Source organism: Cydia pomonella, chromosome 19, assembly GCF_033807575.1.
Source record: "Cydia pomonella isolate Wapato2018A chromosome 19, ilCydPomo1, whole genome shotgun sequence".
Lineage (NCBI taxonomy): Eukaryota > Metazoa > Arthropoda > Insecta > Lepidoptera > Tortricidae > Cydia > Cydia pomonella.
Window position 1 is genome coordinate 6,894,125 of NC_084721.1, and position 21,660 is coordinate 6,915,784.

The window sequence follows — 21,660 nt, forward strand, 5'->3', positions numbered from 1 at the left end:
TTATGAATTAAAATTACTTTCATTTTATTGATTCTCCCGTTCATATGTTTATGAGATAAATGCCAGAATAATTAAATACATATCACTACATCTTATAAAACAAAATCCCGCGCCGCGGTCTGTATGTCTGTATGGTCGCGATAAACTACTAAACGGATTTTCATGCGGTTTTCACCTATCAATACAGTGGTTCTTGAGGAAGGTTTAGGTGAATAATTTGTTTACACGTCAGGAGGCGGGGCTGCTCGCTAGTACTCGTAATTATAACAAACTAACCACCAAGTGTAAAAGCGCCTTAAGGGGGTTCACTCACGGTACGATTCATCTTTACAATCCATCGGTTCAAACCGATCGAAACGACCGATCGATAGTGTATGTCAATCTCGTCAACGATTTACTTAATCGAAGACGATATCGGAGATCGCAACAAAAACGCGTGCTATGCTATCATGAATATCGTAACGATGAATCGACATTGTATGTATTTTATAAACCAGCGATTTGATTTTTGTCTCATTCTTGGCGCAGGCGCCGCACGTATTGCTTCCTTCGATCGCGCATCGATAGTAACGACCAATTCCTCCGTGTGTTGACTTGACTGGCATATTCGAAAACACTGATCGTCACGATTCTCGTCAGATTGATAGAATTGATTAATCGTACCGTGAGTAAATGTTGGTAAACGTACCAAGTTGTAAAAATAGCTACAATTAAATTTAATTTTGGTTTCAAGTGGTTTCAATGAGTTAATGTGGTGCAGTTAAATTATGAATCTACAGCTCGACTTTATTCTACAGTTCATAGTACATTGTGTGACGAAATTTTGCAAACGAGGTCTTTAGATGCACGACAGCCGCCGACTGGAGTGCATTAAAGACGTGCATTCGCGTTCACAATATTCTTACCCCCGTAGTTACACACAATATTTTTCGTCACAATTGCAAATAAAAATCTAAATTTTAAGCAAAATAATTCTTAGATACGGTGACATTTCAAACATTCGTCCACCACATTGACATTTTTTGACAGGTTAGACATCGAAGGCACAGCACAAACCTGTCCGGCATTCAGCCACGATTGAAAATTCTGTAAAAATATTTTAAACGGCTATTAAATGAATCAAATTGATTATTTTTTAGCATAAACAAAAAATAAAATTAGAATCTTCAGTATTTTAATGGTAAAAGTCATTTATACCTTATGGTTATGTATGATTTGTATAAATTAGTGACACAATTGAGAAGTAAGCTATAACTCCCGATATTTTAATTACATTTAGGAGAATTCCTCCTAAACGTAATATTTTTATTAGAATAGATGTTTACGTAAATCACGCTGGACATAAATTTGGTATACAAAATTGAATAATTAGTTGGTCCTATTGGACTGAGCGCCTCACTTATTCCAAACATCTGCTATAGCTATTAGACACATTGTATATGGGTACAAGCAAAGATAATTTGCAATAGAGGTGATTGTCAAAGAAAACTTTGTGGCTACAAAGAATTCCACAGTGAATTTACTGTCATCTTTCGACACAAAATTAAAACTTTTAGAACACCATGTGACTTTGATCCTTATTCTTTCACTGATGTGTTAAATTTGTTAAATATCAAAGAGGCGCCATCGAATAAATCAAAGGCCAAAGGTATGGTGGAATCGTTTCGAGCGATGCCTTTGCGACAACCTTTAGATTATGCCCGGTAAGATGGCGCCACTTTTTGATATTTAACAAATTTAACACCTAGGGAAATAAAAAAAGAAAATAAAAGAATAAGGATCAAAGTCAAATGGTGTTCTAAAAGTTTTAATCGTGTGTCGAAAGATGGCAGTAAATTTACTGTGGATACAAAATTTTCTTTGTCAATCACATGACACTTAGAGTACATGTTTAAAAAAAAACTATCGTATATTAAATAGGTTTTTATTTAATAAACATTAGCGGTTAATGGTAAAGAACAACATGACTAGGGCGTTATCTCCGCATGTGTAATATTTCGCACGTGTCCCTCGCACTATACGTCATTTTCCCATGACTAATTTGTAATTTCATGTTTCCTCTGTAAATCGCTGTAACGTACTCGTATTAGGGTTTTTGACTCATAACATAACGATGAAGTAAAGATTCGCAACAATCCTTTGGTACTATGTATTTACATTGCAACATACCACGACTTAAATGAACAATAATCTCCTAAATCTACGGAAACTGCCCGTTTTTAAAATAGTATCTTGATTTCTACAAGTAAGTATGTAAGGGTGGGCACGTGAGCCGCATGCGTCTCTCTGAAGGTACGATTCTTAGGCCACTCAATATAGCATTTCTAGTAGTCTCTTTTAGAATCCTAAAATGAATAGTAATGTCTCTACGGTTAGCTCTTCCTCAAACAATCAATCAATATTTTAATTGTCGTGATACTGTTACAAGATTTTAAACTTAGTACTAGTTCATACGTATTCAACTATACAAATATTTCCTCTTTCCTTTTTTTTATATTATATCCTCTCAAAAGTTTACCGAGTATAAAAGTTATGCAATTACATAACAGTTTGAACGCAGTAACACCGCATGCATACAATGTTATGTCGGTTGCCCGGCAACCTCAGTTTTGTATGCTGCATCCACCGCATTGGGAAAACTCAGTATTGTAATTTCCTGTTTAGGTAGTGCATTTTAAAGCACCGTGAGTTCGGGTCCTTTTCCGAATGCAGCTCGCGGAGCACTGGACGGCGCAGTGCATGCTCGAGATTTCTGATAATTCTGATATCATTGCTATTTATTATGAATTTACTTAACAAAAAAAGTAATCGATGACTTCGAACAAAGATAAAATAATAAAATTACGCATTTTTAGAAGCAATTTTCATGTTAATAGTTCTTAAGTAAAAAGAGGCGTGATTTTTCTATTGGGTGAAAGTTGATCAGGTTTAGCATCGATGAAGTTACTAGGGAGCCTAAAGATTCATATGTTTTTCCATGGAATTACGATCTAAATAAGCGCTACGATTCTCAAAAATTCCTGCCTGAACCCAATCCATAAGGCCTGCGAAACGTATCTTTCAAATGTACCTCACCTATTTTTCAAACCAACGCCATCTACTGATTGATAGATGCGACACTAACATACGCTAGCAGAGCAATAGAATAAGTGAACGGACGAGACAACTGACTGCACGGCTGAGTCAGCGTCTGTGAATCTAGCTATCGAGTTTTCCGTAAAAATACACAATTCTTCTGGTAGATGGCGACACTAGCCTTCTTTAATGATTTTGACCGGTAAAAGTCCGAGATATAGCGTTTCATTCAATTTACAGCTAAAGTCATGACTAGCAACATCAACGTTTTAGTGCAGTGGTGGGCATAGTACGGCCCGCAGGCCAGCTCCGGCCCGCGATAGGATGCTATCCGGTCCGCGCCGATCCTTGCATTCCAAATGAAATTTTGCTGCAATGCTGGCCCTCCTCCAAAAGGTCTTAGACTTTCTGGCCCGCCATAAAGTATTGCCCACTACTGTTGAACCGGAACCGATCGATTCAGTGTGTTTATAATTTATTAGTAAATTATAACTAGAATAGTTCACTTTCGGTTTAGGCTTATATTTGATACATTATTTTTTATTGATAAATAACGTTTTGTTATCGATAAACTGTCTTAATTCTGGGCACGAGATTAGGTGCTTTCTATTCTAATTGTGGTCACATTTTGCACGAAATGTGAATAATGCGATAAAGACCTTAATCCACTCGTCTGGTTGGGAAGATTTATTTCTTTCGTTATAACCCAAAAAGGAAACCTTTAACGTCGCTGTGGCGGAGTTTTTTGTTTTTTACAAAGGCTCTGCCTTTAGTGTCGGGCCGTTGTCCTCAATTTGAAGGTCATAGCCGCGAACAAGAAGCAAAAGCAGCTTAAACTCGTGGGTTTTCGTGAGATAAATCTTCGCTTAGCAGTAGGTATAATCGGTTATGAGGAAAATAACGTTTTAATAGAAAAATATTTTTATTTGTTAAACTCAAAAAGAAACATAATAAATTGTTTTTTTTTTTAATCATGCTTTTTAAGATAATCGCTACTTTACCGCACCAGTGCGATAATTAGCACATTACGTAATTATGACGAAAATTTAAAGTTCTGTGAAACGTTGTAGGATACATGTGCGAATAGGTAATTTACTATTTTGCCCTCTATTTTGTAAAGTAATACAATACCTACAGAATTTACAACAAAAGCTACAAAAAAACAAGTGGGTAAAGAATTTCAAACATACATTAATTCTAGTAACCATGCAACAACAATTCTACTATATAAAAGCACATGTAAATATTTTTTTAAGACTGCAATGTAATGCAACAACAATTAGTAAAATTACATAAAAAATACGTACTTGGTCATGTAAATTCATATTCTGTTACTGCTTTAAGCTCGAATTAGACTAGATCTTAAACTTAACTTAGACCTAAACTATGTATAATCTTCGGTTAAAGGAATATTGTTACGGTTTAAAGAATGTATAGTTTTTGCTTTAGGTAGACTAAAAACCTTGGACAGCCATTTTATAAGAAAAAGAGCTTGCAAAATATTACGCCCGAACATAAACATTCTAATATTTTGCATCGATAATCTTTATCAAACATAAAAAAATAAAATACCCTAAAGTTAGCTAGTATGTTTTAATTCGTGATTTAACGAAGCAAGCAAATAAAATTTTGCTAAATTTGAATTAATTCATAACTTGTACTTACTCAACTCAATGCATAGAGATATTTATCTTTTGACCTAACAATAACCATTGCTATCGTCTATTGAACTATGTGGGTACCACCAGTTCGGCACTGACATAAACGCTATCGAGAACGTAACTTACTTTCTATGCATCTCGCTCGTACTCAATTATAAGTGCGACCGAGATGTATAGAAAGTAAACTACGTTCTCGATAGCATATATGTCAGTTTTGACATTGTCAGTGACTCATGGTACGGGTACTAATCATTAAAGCGCGAGGTTGTTTTATGCGATAAACGCAGCGTTGAACGTATGCGAACAACGGAATGTGGGAAAAATGACATTTTACATCAGATAATCTATAATAATAATGTTGTCCCCTTGTCGCTCTGTGCGAGCGGCCGTTTTCGGGGACCCATGTTGTGAGTTGGCGAGTCACCACCTGTCCGTTTTTTTCGTGTTTATTAACATATGATCAGGGCAGGTGCCATAGTCTCCTCCATAGTCTTGGTTACCAGTCCACTAGCTACTCAACTCAATAGCCCGGTTTCTCATTGTACCTTTTTCTTACAATAGTCCTACACTAACCGGGGCTTGTCCTTGGCAGCAGTACTATAGTGCAAACAGGGACAATCGTCGGTTGGTGTCACACTACTTTTAGAGTAAATTGTCTAATTAAAAGGGGCTCTACGTGTTCGCTTCGGCCCCACGCACGCCTTCCAATTGCCTGGGACCCCATGGTCCCGAGAATTTGTAAGAGACATACAAATAATAATAATTCAGTCTATGTATATACGTCCCACTGCTGGGCACAGGCCTCCTCTCATGCGCGAGAGGGCTCGGGCTATAGTCATTTTTCAGACATTCCGTTAACGCATGCGTTTATCGCATAAAACAACCGACCGCTTAAGTACTTATCTAAAAAATTTAAAAAATATGCTGGTTGCACGATCCTCTAAATACTGAACTCCGGAACTAAAAAAAGTCATAAGTAGTAGTAGCTACGTATACATGTTGTAAAATTTTGGAAGCTTCGTTATCATATATATCTTACTTACATCATATATTCGGCATAAGGGTATTAGAATTTGTGAAGTTTCTGATCTACACCCAGCCGCTAAATTGCATCGCACTGCATGCAATGCGATACATTCATGCATAATACGTTCATGATACCATGTGTATCCTTTTGATCTGCTGCACTAATAGCATTAAGATGTATACATATTATAAGATTATCTGGAAAGGACCTCAGAATCAATTTCCAACTTTTTCTCCTCCTCTGAAACCATTAGTGCGAATGTCATCCCTAGCAGTTTGTTCCATAGATACGGAGTGGTTCAGAAAAAAAATAGCAGCACATTATGTGGATTTTTCATTTTATTTAGTAATAATTTTTAAGTAGAGCATTTTTGTAGTAATCTGTACATACTATTCTATACAATGAAATACAATCGTATTTAAAATAAAAGGGCGAATTAACTTTTTCGTCTTTTATATTACATGTCTCCTAAGACTTTTTGAACAGCGTCTTTTGAGAGAAGAGAATTTATGAGGTATTTCTCATAAACATAGTTTTTTCTTTAAGTCTGATAAGCTACTTAATACATTATTAAATTGTCTCATGTTCGATATTGCACTTTTTTGATTTGACTTCACTTTGAGGTAGTTATACTCGTATCATATATGGAAGTTCCATTTTTGTGTCTTTACGATTTTTACAGAAATTTGTCTCCCATAGAAAAACCTCTGTCAGAGGTTAGATTGGAGAGACTTGCTGACTACCGAAGATGAACTCCAGTTTATTGGTATAATTTACTCGTAAGATGATATTCCTTAAAGCATATACTTGTGAAAATTGAAATTCAATTGTGGCATTGCGGAAAACGGCAGGTGAAGATTGACAAATTGTGTTGTACAAAAAGTTACGAAGTACATTGCAATAAAAATGAGAAAACTCAAACAATCTGATATTTCTCAATATGTTTTTATTATGGTTATATAGTATTTTATCTACAGATTACTGAAAAAAATAAACTGCTACCTAAGTAGTAAAAAATAAAAAAATATAGTAGATAATTCACTGCTACTTTTTTACTGAACCACTTATGAGTTCTTCATGAAAGAACAAAATAAATTATTTTATCACTTAAATATCCCGTCTCGGTCACTGTACGGTAATTTTTTCTTTAGTATTGACATCTGTTTCTCTTTATAAGGGATATGATTCTATTTTTCAATCTCCTTTACATTTTTAGGGTTCCGTAGCCAAATGGCAAAAAACGGAACCCTTATAGATTCGTCATGTCCTTCTGTCTGTCCGATTATGTCACAGCCACTTTTTTCCGAAACTGTATTGTATGAACCGCATTAAGATTTTTACACAAAAATAGAAAAAAAAAACAATAAATTTTAGGGGTTCCCCATACTTAGAACTGAAACTCAAAAAATCTTTTTTCATCAAACCCATACGTGTGGAGTATCTATGGATAAGTCTTCAAAAATGATATTGAGGTTTCTAATATCATTTTTTTCTAAACTGAATAGTTTGCGCGAGAGACACTTCCAAAGTGGTAAAATGTGTGTCCCCTCCCCTGTAACTTCTAAAATAAGAGAATGATAAACCTAAAAAAAAATATATGATGTACATTACCATGCAAACTTCCACCGAAAATTGGTTTGAACGAGATCTAGTAAGTAGTTTTTTTTAATACGTCATAAAATTAAAAAAAAAATTCATCAAACCCACAAACACAAACAAATTGACTAAGTCCCACAGTAAGCTCAATAAGGCTTGTGTTGAGGGTACTTAGACAACGATATATATAATATATAAATATTTATAAATACTTAAATACATAGAAAACACCCATGACTCAGGAACAAATATCCATGCTCATCATACAAATACATGCCCTTACCAGGATTTGAACCCGGGACCATCAGCTTCGTAGGCAGGGTCACTACCCACTAGGCCAAACCGGTCGTCAAAAAACCCATACGTGTGGGGTATTTAGGTTTCTAATATAATTTTTTTCTAAACTGAATAGTTTGCGCGAGCGACACTTCCAAAGTGGTAAAATGTGTGTCCCCCTCCCCCTGTAACTTCTAAAATAACAGAATGAAAAATCTAAAAAATATATATGATATACATTACCATGCAAACTTCCACCGAAAATTGGTTTGAACGAGATCTAGTAAGTAGTTTTTTTTAATACGTCATAAAAATAAATATTTTTTTTTCATCAAACACATACGTATCTTAGGTCTTCAAAAATGATATTTAGGTTTCTAATATAATTTTTTTTTAAACTCAATAGTTTGCACGAGAGACACTTCCAAAGTGGAAAAATGTGTGTGTCCCCCCCCCCCCTGTAACTTCTAAAATAACAGAATGAAAAATCTAAAAAAAATATATGATATACATTACCATGCAAACTTCCACCGAAAATTAATTTGAACGAGATCTAGTAAGTATTTTTTTTAATACGTCATAAATGGTACGGAACCCTTCATGGGCGAGTCCGACTCGCACTTGGCCGCTTTTTGAGTGTTGTCGTTATCGTTGCTACCATCAGTCAGCTAGATTATTCAACATCTTCACTTAGGTATTTGTTTTTTTTGTTAGTGTTTTAAATATTCAATTGTGTTTCGTTATCGACATTATGTTTTCATTACATTCAAACGGTCGGTACCGCACTTATTATTGACATTTTGATACAATTAACATTGGTAATATTTATCATTGTGTTAAAACAACATTTTGAACCCAATGATTCGCTACGGTCTGTAGTAACTCACCCGCACCCGTTAAAACTATATTCGAAATTCTTCTATCTCGAACTCTGTCTTACAGACGACAGACGATATTATAAACTCGGATTGCGTAGAATCCTTTTGTAATCCTAAAACAGCATATGTTTTGTTAGATAAGTAACCGGCGTAATTCTTGACAAACATCGAGTATGAATAGTATGATAGATAGAGATACATCCGTGGTACGAGTAGTGTATCTACATTCCGATTCGTTCCTATGCCGTTTTTTTAAAACATGTTCATGTCAAATAAATATTGTATAATATCATTTTTCCTCCATAGGCACGACTATGGTGTGCGTTACTATATCATTTTCTTCATCGTCTGCCAATGCCAAGTATTTTTCAGCCCATTCATTCAGACAACACAGTGCTTTTCTCTTATGAAGTGCCTTGATCACCCGCCGTCTAAACACCACCAGTATCACGAAGATTATTAGCCCTTGAAGACAGTTGATTATGTCGAGAACAACCCTGAAATGAGAAGTTTTTTTATAGCTTACACGTGATTGTATATTTTAGGCGTTTTAAAAATAGGTAACATGTGTCATAAGCGTCAATGTCAGGCTAACCTCCAAATATTTTTATCGATATAACTAATACGATATAATTATCTAGTATCCGTAAGTAAATTTGAGTTTCTTTTTATTGATATAGGAGACAAACGACCCCATGCCCATGCCCATGTTGCCCATGGAGACCCGCAACACCAGAGGAGTTATAAGTGCGTTGCGAGCCATCAAGATTGGAGTCCGTTCTTTTCTTGAGTTTCGGTGTAAAGAAAGAGATTTTTCCGCGGAACAAAATTGAGCACACGCTTAAACTATGAACCTACCCAACAATGTGAACTGGTGTCAATGAAGTGACCATCTCGAATATCCACGGTAAACCCATGATTACAAACAGCCGTAACATCATCGTGAACCTGAAATTATAATTAATGTTTTTTAGTAATGCTTTTCTTTAATAATTTTTTTACATGTGACTGAAGTTGCGCTAGCTGGTTGTGTGGTGGTTTTGAGCATTATATTGTTGGCGTTAGACAGATGACAATATATCCATCTTTAAAGAGTCGAAGCGTGAACTATAACCAACATGTTTGCCCTTATCCGGCGATTCTAACACGGATGACAGTGGTGACCGAAACATCAAAAACCACAGCGGTGGACGTTTTGTTTACCAAGCAGCGCATTTTACGTTTTTAGTCGGTTTTTAGGTTTGTTCTACGATTTATCCCCGTATGCAGCGTCCAGAGTCGGTGTATGGTGACATTACTGGAAAACATGGCATAAAATATTATATACAATTTAAAACTCACTTGTATCGCAAAGCCTTTAAGTGTGTCGAGGAGAACGTGTGCTTCCACAAAAAGATTGATGCGTACACAAATATGCCAACATTCGCCGCTATGAGGATCGTCATAACACTGTACATGTAAATCCATATGCGTTTTAGATCTGTGAAGAGATATAACAGACTTGTTTAGATTTCTGTATAGGTAATTTAAAGTATCTTTATCCCCTATAAGTTAAAGTGAACGTTAGTGGGAATGTTTTGCCCCCATAAGAGTTCAAAGACCGATAAACAAGTCGAGCATTGAAAAGATCCCGTTACTTGAGAAGCAAGAAGGATATATTTCGTACAAATTTTATTTACTTATTGTATGAAAGAAAAACGTTAGGGTATAAAAGACGTACTAAATGCCATAAGGCATTCTCTACCAGTAAAACTTATGACAAAGGAGAGATTTCGGGCAGTGTACTGATACAACAAAAAAATGCAATTGACAGTTTAGATACATATTTTAAGATCAAGATAGTTTGTAAATTTGATACCAGCTGAAACATACCATGAAACCAACAATGAGTGTGTCCTATGCCCGGTTTCTCATGGCGACCTGGAGTGTAGTTGACGATAAGTAATATAATTGTAAAGAGGGCGGGAACCCCCCACCCGTATAGGGCGTACCATAAGAAATCCTTCCAGCCGTAACTGCAAATCGTTGAACGCCTTAAAAAAAAAAAAAATAGTGATAATGACTACTGCACTGAACATTGTTTCTTTTAATTTGGCTTTGAAATCTGGCTTTTGGCTAACAATATATTTAATATTTTGACGACCGGTTTCGCCTAGTGGGTAGTGACCCTGCCTACGAAGCTGATGGTACCGGGTTCAAATCCTGGTAAGGGCATTTATTCGTGTAATGAGCATGGATATTTGTTCCTGAGTCATGGGTGTTTTCTATGTATTTAAGTATTTATATATTATATATACCGTTGTCTAAGTACCCTCAACACAAGCCTTATTGAGCTTACTGTGGGACTTAGTCAATTTGTGTAATAATGTCCTGTAATATATATTTATATATTTAAGATCTCAGTTCAGATTCTCAGTACTCAAATAATTATTAGCTTAGATATAACGTACTTTGAAAACTTACTTGATGTTACGTAAAATTTGTATAGCTATCGCGTTCATCCAGAAAAAACTTGATATTATGAAGTAATATGCAAAAAATCCTGAAAAATAAGAAATTCAAGTTATGAATTGTTAACATCTCATTGACAATCCTAAAATATAAGCATCATATACAAAACATGCCATACTATGTTGTTCTTATTAATTCCTGAATTTAAAGAGTGTATTTTTGGCCGACTATGTAATTTTTTTAGGCATTATTACATTTTATTTACCTCTGATTGCACACCACGCCATGTTCTCGTAGGTCATCACCTTAAGTATACACATAAGTATATTTGCAATGGCGAGACTGATGCATAAGCTAATTATGCTTTTTCCTTGCAGGTCTCTGAAAAGCATATAATCATACCGTTATTTAAATTTCGCTACTCAATTTACCTTCCTTATATATCTAACTATTCTCCTTTCTTCTTCTGGCTTAGCTTACAATATCACGCATATTTTTATTTTCAATTACCAAGTCAACTTTTGAGTATTTATATCTGATCAACAATACATCTAAAAACTACTTAGGTACTAGTTTTCCTGCGTACCTAAGTTCTGGAAGAGCCAAGTAGACTAGAGCAGTCAGTACAAGGAAGACACTGGACACTGCCATGAAGTAACCCAGCAAGTCTTGGCTGACGACCTCTTCTTCTTCTGCGTCTAAGCAGATCAGGACCACTGACGGTATCAAGGTCCCATTGTCCGTCTGCTGTCCTAGGCAGAAACTGGAAGAGTAAACGTTTACAGTTATTACAATTAGAAATGTAAGCTTTCAGGTGGCGCACATCATTTTAATCTTATTGTAACTATAACTTTATGTCAACTAATTGAATTTCAAATAGGCTGCTTCAGTTTTTTTTTTATGTGAAAGGTTATCTAGTAAAAGGGAATCCAATTAAGTTGGAATAAAGTAAGGACAATGATGGATGTCTGAGCATTAATCTTATTAAACAAAATTATGGCATATCTTATCTCAATATAATCTATGACCTTCTCTTGCGTATGATGCGTTTGAGCCATTGACGCAAGAATCGATGAAGATAAACTACTTTTTAGAAAATCTATGTCACCAGTAAGGTCATATTAGATACCTTGTGACCCTCAGTACGGGAATATGAATCAGAAAACCGGTACTTTGTTTGCTTTCTCCACGATCACAACGACGACGCGTAGTTTATTTTTGGCCATTTACCTTAATTTCGTATTTTTAGATGTTACGTGTGAAATATGGACATTATAACTATTATAAGTTTGGTTTGTGTTCGTTGAGTGGACTATATTCGGAAGATTGCGGGTCATTTCTGGATGAGATTGGCTTAGGACCGGGATAAGTGGCGTACTGCAAAATAGGCCTATGCTCAGCAGTGGGCGATAAAAGGCTGATATGATGATGATGATGATAAGTTTGCCATGTTTTGGTATGTCATTACAATAATACTTAGTACAGGCAGATGCCTACGATGCCTTAATTCTATTGCATGCTTATTACCTATACTTACTCGCCTTTTTCAACACTAGTTAATTCAGCTAGCTCATCCTCCATAATTATCAGTCTACCTTCGTCCCCCAGCTTCACTGGGAAGTGTGAGTTGTTTGTCAATATCGCAGTCATGTTGTCAAAACACGCGAGAGTTATCTTCGTCGTGGCATTCGTTTTGGTGTCTAAGCATTGGTTGTAACCATCGTCGTCCACCCAGATTTCTTCATCCCCGGAGCAGCAGTAGCTGGAACTGTTATTCATTCCCAACGTCACACTGATGGCCGTCAAGAGAAGGTAGCATACTTTTCTAATCATACGGTTCTTCATTTTTAAGTGAGTAATATTTTAGCTGCTTTGCTTATAACTTTCTTTTGACGTTGGCAGGGAAATCTGTAATGCATAAATAAACCGTGTTATGAATTCGTGTCTGGGAGAGAAATGTAACGCGGGTGGTCACCAGTCAGTCAGGAATATCAGGACCCAATATCTGAAAATAGTCACCGAACGCTGGTAACAATTTTCGGCTGTAATAATATTAGCGAATCTTTTTAAGTATTGAAAAAAGTACAAGGATGTAATGTTATTTTTTTAATATATAATACAATATATACAGTTACTTATAGAAAGAAACCAGACATACAAGTTCATACCGGCAATTTTTTGCCATAGAATTTCGTAAACAACTGCAACAACAAATTGTACACTTTCTCTTCTAGATTTTGTTTTGTTAAGGTGCCGTGGATTCAGCCAGCAGTTTTTGAAAAATCTTTGTGATTTCTTAGATTCTAAGGCGCCATTCATTCATTACGTAAGACGTTTTGGGGGGAGGGGGTCAAACATGTTATTTTTGTTACAAGGGGGGGGAGGGGGTTTTCATAGTTCTTGCGTAGGATCGCAAAGATGCGAAAATTTTAAATTTCTATGAAATTGAGACGTTTTAATAATACTTCCACACTCCATGCTATCAAACACGGTGCAGAATTAGCTAAGACGGGCTCCATTACCTTTGTAAGTACAAATACATTTTCCAAAAATAATTTTATTGAAAAATAAATGCTGAAAGAAACAAAACGTATATACGGCAGATAATAGTCTACCTCAGATCATAGAAAGTTAGTCTACCTAATTAGCGCTAGTTGTTAAGAATAATCAATGTCAGTTTTGTAACGATAATTAAGCATTAAGTTACAATAAAACTTGGTTTTGTTGTTCATGTCATAAACTATAAACGATATTCCAGTATAAAAATTTGTTCCCATAAAGATTTCATACTTAAATATCGTTACAAAACTGACAGTGATAAACTTTTCTTAACAACTCACGCTAATTGGGTACACTCTGGGTCTGAAAACTCTCATACATTTAGGTTCTTACGTAATATACAGGGGAGGGGTCGCCCTATTCTTATTTTTCTTATATAAGAGTGGGATGGGGTTAAAAACTGGCAAAAATCGTCTTACGTAATAAATGAATGAGACCTAGTTGCCAAAAAATATGAACAGCAATCTTAATGCATTTCTCTAGAACAGTCACGTCTGAAAATATCGATACGAAAAAAGTCAGCCAAAAATATGTATACACGACTTTATTGTCCATATATTAAGGTACTGGTATACACTATTTTTGGCACTTTTTTCGTATCGATATTTTCAGACGTGACTGTACGAGTAACTCCATTCCCTGATTAAACAACTTTCGCTCGATAGGAAACATCACAAACATAGGTCTAAAACGCACTATTTTTTGTAACAATATTTGCACAATAGCTAAAACTGAACATTGCTTTAAAAATGCGCAATTTTACTTTTAATCAAGGTCACCGATAACTTTTTTTTGTTAAAAATTACTAAAAAATAACAATATTTTAAAATATTTTAACCTCGAAAATCACAGATAAAACAAACAACTTGTTACCGTCATGAACTGCAATTAGGTTATTTGGTGAAATACAAAGTTTTTAAATAAATCATTAAAACATACCTACGTGGTTTAATATTTCCTTTTAAAATCACTTGAGTACACTTTAGTACAACTGTATAATAATTGTATGAAAATAAACCTTTGTAATTAAGGTGTTTTGTTTTTTATTAACGATGTATTTTTTACGAAGCGGAGCGGTACACTCGCCCGATGCCGAACACTATAAGTTCTAGACTGAACGCAACAGGATTGGCATGTAATCGCGATTATGGTATGCAAATTTCCTGTAGGCTAGGTATTAAATTAGGAGCTTGCGCGTAATTCTAAATATAAATAACATAATATCTTCCAATAAAAAAAAGTTTTTTTTTTTTTTTATACTACGTCGGTGGCAAACAAGCATACGGCCTGCCTGATGGTAAGCAGTCTCCGTAGCCTATGTACACCTGCAACTCCAAAGGAGTCACATGCGCGTTGCCGACCCTAACCCCACCCCCCTCGTTGAGCTCTGGAAACCTTACTCACCGGCAGGAACACAACACTATGAGTAGGGTCAAGTGTTATTTGGCTGCGGTTTTCTATAAGGTGGAGGTACTTCCCCAGTTGGGCTCTGCTCTAGATCTGGAATGACATCTGCTGTGCTGTGCCCTACCACACAAGGCGAGATGACATTCACATTGCCCATACCTCTCTTTTGGACGTAGTTTAAGGACATACCCGGGTCCAAAGTTTTCGGCAAATATTTCATTTTTGGTACAAGCTTTTGTAGCTAACTTTTCTTACCACGAGCAACTAATATTCATCAAGACAATTCTAAAAACCCCAAACACAATTAGCTTGCGTTGTTTCACCACGGAGTTCCTATGACCACCTCCTGCCTCCATCATCAAATCAGCTCGATAGTACCATAATATTGCATTGTCACCCGACTTACATTATGTACCTATGCAAATTTTCAGCTTTATCGGAAATCGAGAAGTGGGTCAAAATTTGCTTCCAAGATTTGACACTAACAAAATAACATACATACATACTACAGAGCAAGTTAAATAAAAGCTTTAAAAAATAGATTGCTCCGGCAATCGTATGTATGCTAACCGAAAGCCAGTACAGTCAGCCCCGCCACCATAGAAACACTTGGCCACCTGCAATGATATCTTACACAACAAACCCCACAATAATAAGTTAACACGCTGTTATGGCGCCGCAAATAGAATTGAGTACTTGACGCATGTTGAATATTATAACAAAATTTAGCTAAATGGATAGAAAATGAGCCATCAATTATAAAAAAAGTGGAATATAAAAATACATGTTGAGATTTAAAAAAATACAAGGCTCCAAAGTCACAGAAAAAAATACTTTCAAAAAGAAATGGTACCATTCGATTCCTTACATTTTATTGAAAAATAAATTGTATGACAACTATATACATAAACGCAATATTTCAGGGTCGAAATAGTAATTTTCTTGATCTTCCATATATTTAGGATAGACTAATGTAATGTGACGTCACATTACAATAGATAGATAGAGATCTTTATTTGCATACCCATATATGTTACATACAATCATTTTGCTAGAGGCGTTTCAATCGTCGCGTGCGAGCGTCAGACTTTAACTTTCATTTCTGACCTTTGTGTTGCTTAAATGCCACGAGTCCTATACAGAGATTTTATCATCTATATTATTTATAAAAAAAAACTGTCAAGTAGCCAATTGTGGCAGGTTCTTTTGCTTTATATACATTTCATTGACCTATTGGTCATTGATATTGGTATTAATGTTTCTTTTTTGTTTCAGTTGTTGCAAATGCTCAAGTTTTACACACGTTTTGAGATCAGCGATGAAACAGGGGACCCTCTAACAGACCGTGATATGACGCTGCTCCACTACTCAAGAATAACCTCACTACAGGTAAAACACACAACTTTCCTGAGCTATCACTCTTTACCTCTTTACCGGACTCTTTATCGGACTTTTGAATCGTCCGAAACGCAACTCACCACAGATTTGCAATTACTTAACTTGTACTTTAAAAGGTGGAGATTGGTACCAAATGCTAGCAAGACAGAGATTTCCACATTCCACCTAAATAACAGACTGGCCTCATACACCCCCTCAGTAAACTTTGACGGTAAAACCCTTGTGTACAATCCACAGCCAAAATATCTCGGCGTAACCTTAGACCGCTCTCTTACATACTGTTCCCATCTCTGTAAGTTGAGCAAAAAACTAGGAACCCGTAATAATATTCTGCACAAGCTGACTGGAACTACTTGGGGAGCCAGCGCTGACGTGCTTCGTACGACGGGACTCAGCCTAGTTTATTCCGCTGGTGAATATTGCGCACCCGTATGGCTCAATAGTGCACATGTGGAGAAGGTCGATGTCCAGCTCCGAAAAACCATGCGGTGCATAACCGGTACCATACAGTCCACTCCGACACAATGGCTGCCGGCTCTGAGCCACATTGCCCCGCCTCATCTCAGGAGACAACAAGCCCTGCTAAAGGAAGCAAACAAAATTGCCTCAAATCCAAAGCTACCCGTCTTTTCTGATTTTTTCTGTCCGCCTAGGCTACGCTTAAAATCCCGACGTCCACCGGCCAATACGGCACAGGAACTTAAAGAAAGCAGTTTTAACATCAAGGATAAATGGAGGGAGGACTGGATTGCTAACTTGCCCAGGGCATCCCATGCCAGCTACGATCCTACCAGCAAACCGCAGGGCTTTTCGGCTCCGAGACGGCAATGGTGCCAACTAAATAGACTTCGCACTGAAAGCGGGCGATCCGGAGAATTTATGTTTAAGTGTGGGTGGCGAGATACACCGAAGTGCGACTGTGGAGCACCTGTACAGTCCATTTACCACATTGTCCATGAGTGTCCAAAAAGAAAGTACAAGGGAGATCCTCTGGAGTTACTTAAGCTAAGCGAAAACGCAGCCCATTGGGTGAAGACCTTAGATATTAATTTGTAAATTTGTAAAGCGACCAAGAATTGAAATATGCCATACGACTAAATAAATAAACCTCTTTACCGTTATCTTGGCAGTTTTAGTCATACATTTTTGTATGACGTTCCATTTATAATTTATAGTATCGCTGCATGTGACAAATGCTCTTATCAAAAAATGAATCTGAACAAATATTCGCTATCGCATTACGCACCGCGTGCAAAAAATACAATGCTGCAAAACCGCAGGCCGCAACGCGTCGTATTTCTTTCTGGATGCGTAGTCAACATCGTTTACGCTCCGGAGCGAACGAAACGCAACTGTCATTGTCGCACTAAGGAGAGATGACTACGCTACGCTACGGAGCGTTAACGATTGGCATGTTGGCTAAGCACCCTGATAGATCGTGGACATCGTGGCATCGCCAATTTTGTGTCAAGGTCGTGGTAGCACATGAGCCAAGCCACATGTCTGCTTTAGGTCTTATTACACTTCTTTCGATTATCAAAACCCGGTAGACCACCGGTTACGTCACAGTGTTTGTCAAAAGTGTCTATATTTTTTATCGCCTTACGGTTGTAGCGCGAGTTATCAATAAAACAAATAGAATTACGCCATGTGGCCAATTCGGCAAGGCCAAAGCCAAGGCAAAGCAACGTGCAATTCCAATTACTTACAGAAAATAGGCGAGTAGGTCGTTTCGTTTCATAATCCAGAGCGCTCGCCGCCTCGCTCATGCTCGCAAAACACTTAATAGAATAAAAGTAGTCGCAGTACAGTCAGCGTCAAATACTTTGTAGCAACCAAAGTAGCCAAATAGTTCGGTACACCATATATTTAGTATGGTGTACCGAACTATTTGGCCACTTTGACTGCTACAAAGTATTTGACGCTGACTGTACCACGTGGCGACTACAGCCATGGTAATGTCATCCCTGCCAAAAGCTGTCTTGAGCAAATATGAATGAGCGGGATATTTCACGCTCCATCTTCCACTCTGCACCGTTTTGATTTTTCCAAGAAAAGTCTGGGCACCACCAAGTAAGGTATAATGAAAGTATGTAGATCAAGTTACTTACCTTGGTGTTTCCTTTCTTAAAGCAATATCATTTGAAAATTATATATATATACGACTAATAGGATCTTTTAAACTAAGTTTTAACTGTTCGGCTTCATAAAATGTCGGTTTGTCATCAAGAAAATGTTTACTGATTCCGTATACATCTTGGGGTAAAAAACGGTCATGTCTGTTTAAAGCTACCTGATTTTATTTTTTAGTTCAAACTCGCAACGTCAACCACCTATTCAGCAGTACGCTCCTAACTCCTTACTTAGTAACTTTAAAATATAATCGAAAACAAGCCTTTTAAAGCCTTTTTTTTTCATTTTCTGCCCATTTTTATGCTTCAAATTGCATTCTGATTGTACAGGAATGGTTAGATAGAGCTACGACTATACTGCCAAGGAATAACTGTTTTTTTTATACTACATCCGTAGCAAATAAGCATACGGCCTGCCTGATGATAAGCAGTCTACGTAGCCTATGTACGCCCGCAACTCCAGAGGAGTCAAATGCGCGTTGCCGACCCTAACACTCCGAACCCTCGTTTAGCTCTGGCAACCTTACTCGCCGGCAGGAACACAAAACTATGAGTAGGGTCTAGTGTTATTTGGCTGCAGTTTTCTGTAAGATGGAGGTACTTCCCTAGTTGGGGTCTGCTCTAGATCTGGAATGACATCCACTGTGCTGTGCCCTACCACACAAAGCGAGGTGACATTCACAGTGCCCATACCTCTCTTTTAGACGTAGTTTAAGGACATACCCGGGGTCCGGGTCCGGGTGACTCATTATTCAATTATTTATTCGAGTAAAATATCGTATACCCTAAGCAATAAATCTGTTCCTCGTTAAACTTGCAGTTTCTCTCTGGATAGTAAGAGGCCTTTTCATCTGTATCAGATGTTTAAGCAGCATCCTGGTAACGACACTTGCGTCGGTGGCTGTATAGCCCTATGCGAGAGAGGATTCCTCGTCCACACACGCGGCAGGTGTATGCTTCCCCATGTGGGCGGAGGTTAGAGGCCTGCTCGTGGCGCCTCATGCGTTTCTCTTAAAGAGGTAAACCAGGCATCGTCGTTAGGTTGACCATCATGACATGGGGGCTGAATACGGACGAACAAAATAACCATTCATAAATTAGTTATAATTTTTCTGAAACACAGGCAGTCAGGCTATCTTTGTTCAGTTTTATTAATGCTAATATTTAGTACAATACGTAATTTTTATTAAAATATGTAATAATTTGTTGCAGAAGGCAGCTTTTGCAAAATTTCCTGACTTGCGATTATTCGCTCTAGCCAATGTTGCCAGCGTCGACACTCGCGACTCATTACAGAAGCACTTCGGCAGCTTAAGGTAAACATTTTTTCATTGCATTTGCCTTTAATTAAAAATTGTGATATTTTAATATAAAAACTAGAATCTAATGTCTCTGAAATGTGATTATTATGTATCGTCTCTTCAAAATCAGAAATCATAGACAAATAAATCAGTCCGTAGACATTCACACTCATTTATACAGTCGTCAATCCTCGTTGCGCGCTCGCGCAGTGCGGTGATTTTATATGATGATTGTATTTGTATGATGATCACTTATTAAGGCATACACTATACGTAAGTCTCTCGGTATTTTATTGTGACATTAAATAAGTTAAAAATAGGTATTAAACAAACACTTTTAGGTACAATTAAATACGTTCCTAATGTATGTAGGTATGTTAGTTAGTGGGTATAAAGTAAATCGTATCACGACCTGTAGTGCTAAGATGGTCGGTTCTTTATCATTTGTCACCGTGCCTGTCACGTTCTAACAAGTCTGCAAGCGCGATAGTAATGGGCATAGTGACAAGTGATAAAAATGGAACCATGCTGCCACCGCCGATACACTTAAATGACATTGACAGTCAGTAAAGTTTTGAATTTAATTTTGTTTTTATTTTATTTTTGTTTAGTGACAAAGCGTTACGAGCTATAGCTACGCACCTGAACCTCGTGCCTCCGGAGGGGAAGGAGCATGAAGCTCCTCACTATCGAGTGGACAAGGAGTTCCTCAAGGAGTTGCTGGTATATTTGTTTTCTTTTTTTAATTCGACCTAGCGTAGGTAAAATCTGAATCAGCGTGAATTTATAGGTATCGAAACTTGGAAAGGTGATTGAAATGAGTGAATTTACATAAGCGTCAAAATAATATTTAAATAAGAAATCTTCCTCGCGTTATCGCGGCATTGCCATGGCTCATCAGAACCTGGGGTCCGCTTGACAACTAACCCTAATAATTGGCGTAGGCACTAGTTTTTACGAAAATCTTTTTTTCTAACCTAGAGGGTAAACTAGGCCTTATTGGGATTTGGCCGGTTTCCTCACGATGTTTTCCTTCACCGAAAAGCGAATGGTAAATATCAAATGATATTTCGTACATACGTTCCGAAAAACTTATCGGTACGAGCCGAGGTTTGAACCCGCGATCTCCTGATTGAAAGTCGCGCGCTCTTACCGCTAGGCCAACAGCGCTCTTGATAAAATTAAATAAGAAATATTTTTAAAATAATTGAAAATGACGCTGGCACTTTATGTTTATACAGCCGATGTTGTGTGTTTGACATCTACACACCGTGCAAGGCCCATAATTAACTCAGATTTTCGAATAATTCCAAGTTGATAGAATGATCGACTGTTGGTATAAAATTATTGTATATAATTCATAGTAATATGTTGTTTAATATTAACGCCGATGACGAATCAGATCCAAAGTTTACCGCCGTTGAACTTGTAAATGCTGTCGTGTAGTTAGAGAAAAAAAAACTCAAGTTATTTTTCAGAGTACAATTATGTTTAAAAATATATATAGATTATGAAATCAACAAGCATAACGACACTCTTATACTGAGACTGACTAAAACAGGTGACTCAAGGTTAAAATTTATATGAATACTAAAATTTGTCACATAATATGCTCATATTATGTAACCGTCTTATTTACCTGCTCATTGCACCTGAATTGTGATATTTTGTAACTAACTTAAATATTTACAATCAACAGCGCAAGTAGTTAACTAAGTGTCTAGACGTTTGTTTACTTCGGTACACGCTAAGCGACTAATTAGGCGCCAAGCGCGCAGTGCGACCAGTCGCGAAGATTATAGAATGTTCGTTTTACTAAGGTACTCGCTACGCTCTAGACGCTAAACAAGGCGCCTGTCTGTCCGGACGTAGCCTAAGTATCACTTTTGTTGCTAATTT

The 21,660-nt window shown here is 37.0% G+C and overlaps 2 protein-coding genes across 5 annotated transcripts in view; one reads left to right on the plus strand and one right to left on the minus strand.

Annotated features, from left to right (window-relative positions):
- The window catches only part of LOC133528254 (RNA helicase aquarius), a 111,869-nt gene that overhangs the window by 40,963 nt on the left and 49,246 nt on the right, over nt 1-21,660 (plus strand). For 2 of the 3 annotated variants that reach the window (XM_061865557.1, XM_061865558.1), the window contains 3 exons: nt 16,206-16,319; nt 19,673-19,776; nt 20,373-20,484. In XM_061865557.1, coding sequence (XP_061721541.1) covers nt 16,206-16,319; nt 19,673-19,776; nt 20,373-20,484 — 330 coding nt within the window. Of the gene's footprint in view, nt 1-15,995; nt 16,131-16,205; nt 16,320-19,672; nt 19,777-20,372; nt 20,485-21,660 lie in introns of those variants that run through there. The other variant, XM_061865559.1, reaches the window with a different exon arrangement.
- LOC133528125 (G-protein coupled receptor Mth2-like) lies at nt 3,979-14,646 on the minus strand. 2 transcript variants are annotated; one of them, XM_061865355.1, is made up of 9 exons: nt 14,467-14,646; nt 12,502-12,872; nt 11,551-11,727; nt 11,230-11,345; nt 10,977-11,055; nt 10,386-10,546; nt 9,855-9,993; nt 9,372-9,461; nt 3,979-9,010 (listed from the first exon to the last, which is right to left on the minus strand). In XM_061865355.1, exons 2-9 carry the CDS (start codon nt 12,807-12,809, stop codon nt 8,803-8,805), a joined length of 1,278 nt encoding a protein of 425 aa, XP_061721339.1. In that variant the 5' UTR covers nt 12,810-12,872; nt 14,467-14,646; the 3' UTR covers nt 3,979-8,802. The 2 variants fall into 2 exon arrangements, with proteins under 2 accessions (XP_061721339.1, XP_061721338.1); XM_061865354.1 differs by having other exon boundaries at nt 14,463-14,646.

Coding starts and splice junctions, on each gene's coding strand:
- LOC133528125 (XM_061865355.1), bottom strand. CDS start 12,809: ATGAAGAACCGTATGATTAGAAAAGTATGCTACCTTCTCTTGACGGCC. Junction 9,994..10,385: donor CACTCATTGTTGGTTTCATG/GTATGTTTCAGC, acceptor ATCTCTTCACAG/ATCTAAAACGCATATGGATT. Junction 9,011..9,371: donor ACACCAGTTCACATTGTTGG/GTAGGTTCATAG, acceptor TTCTCATTTCAG/GGTTGTTCTCGACATAATCA.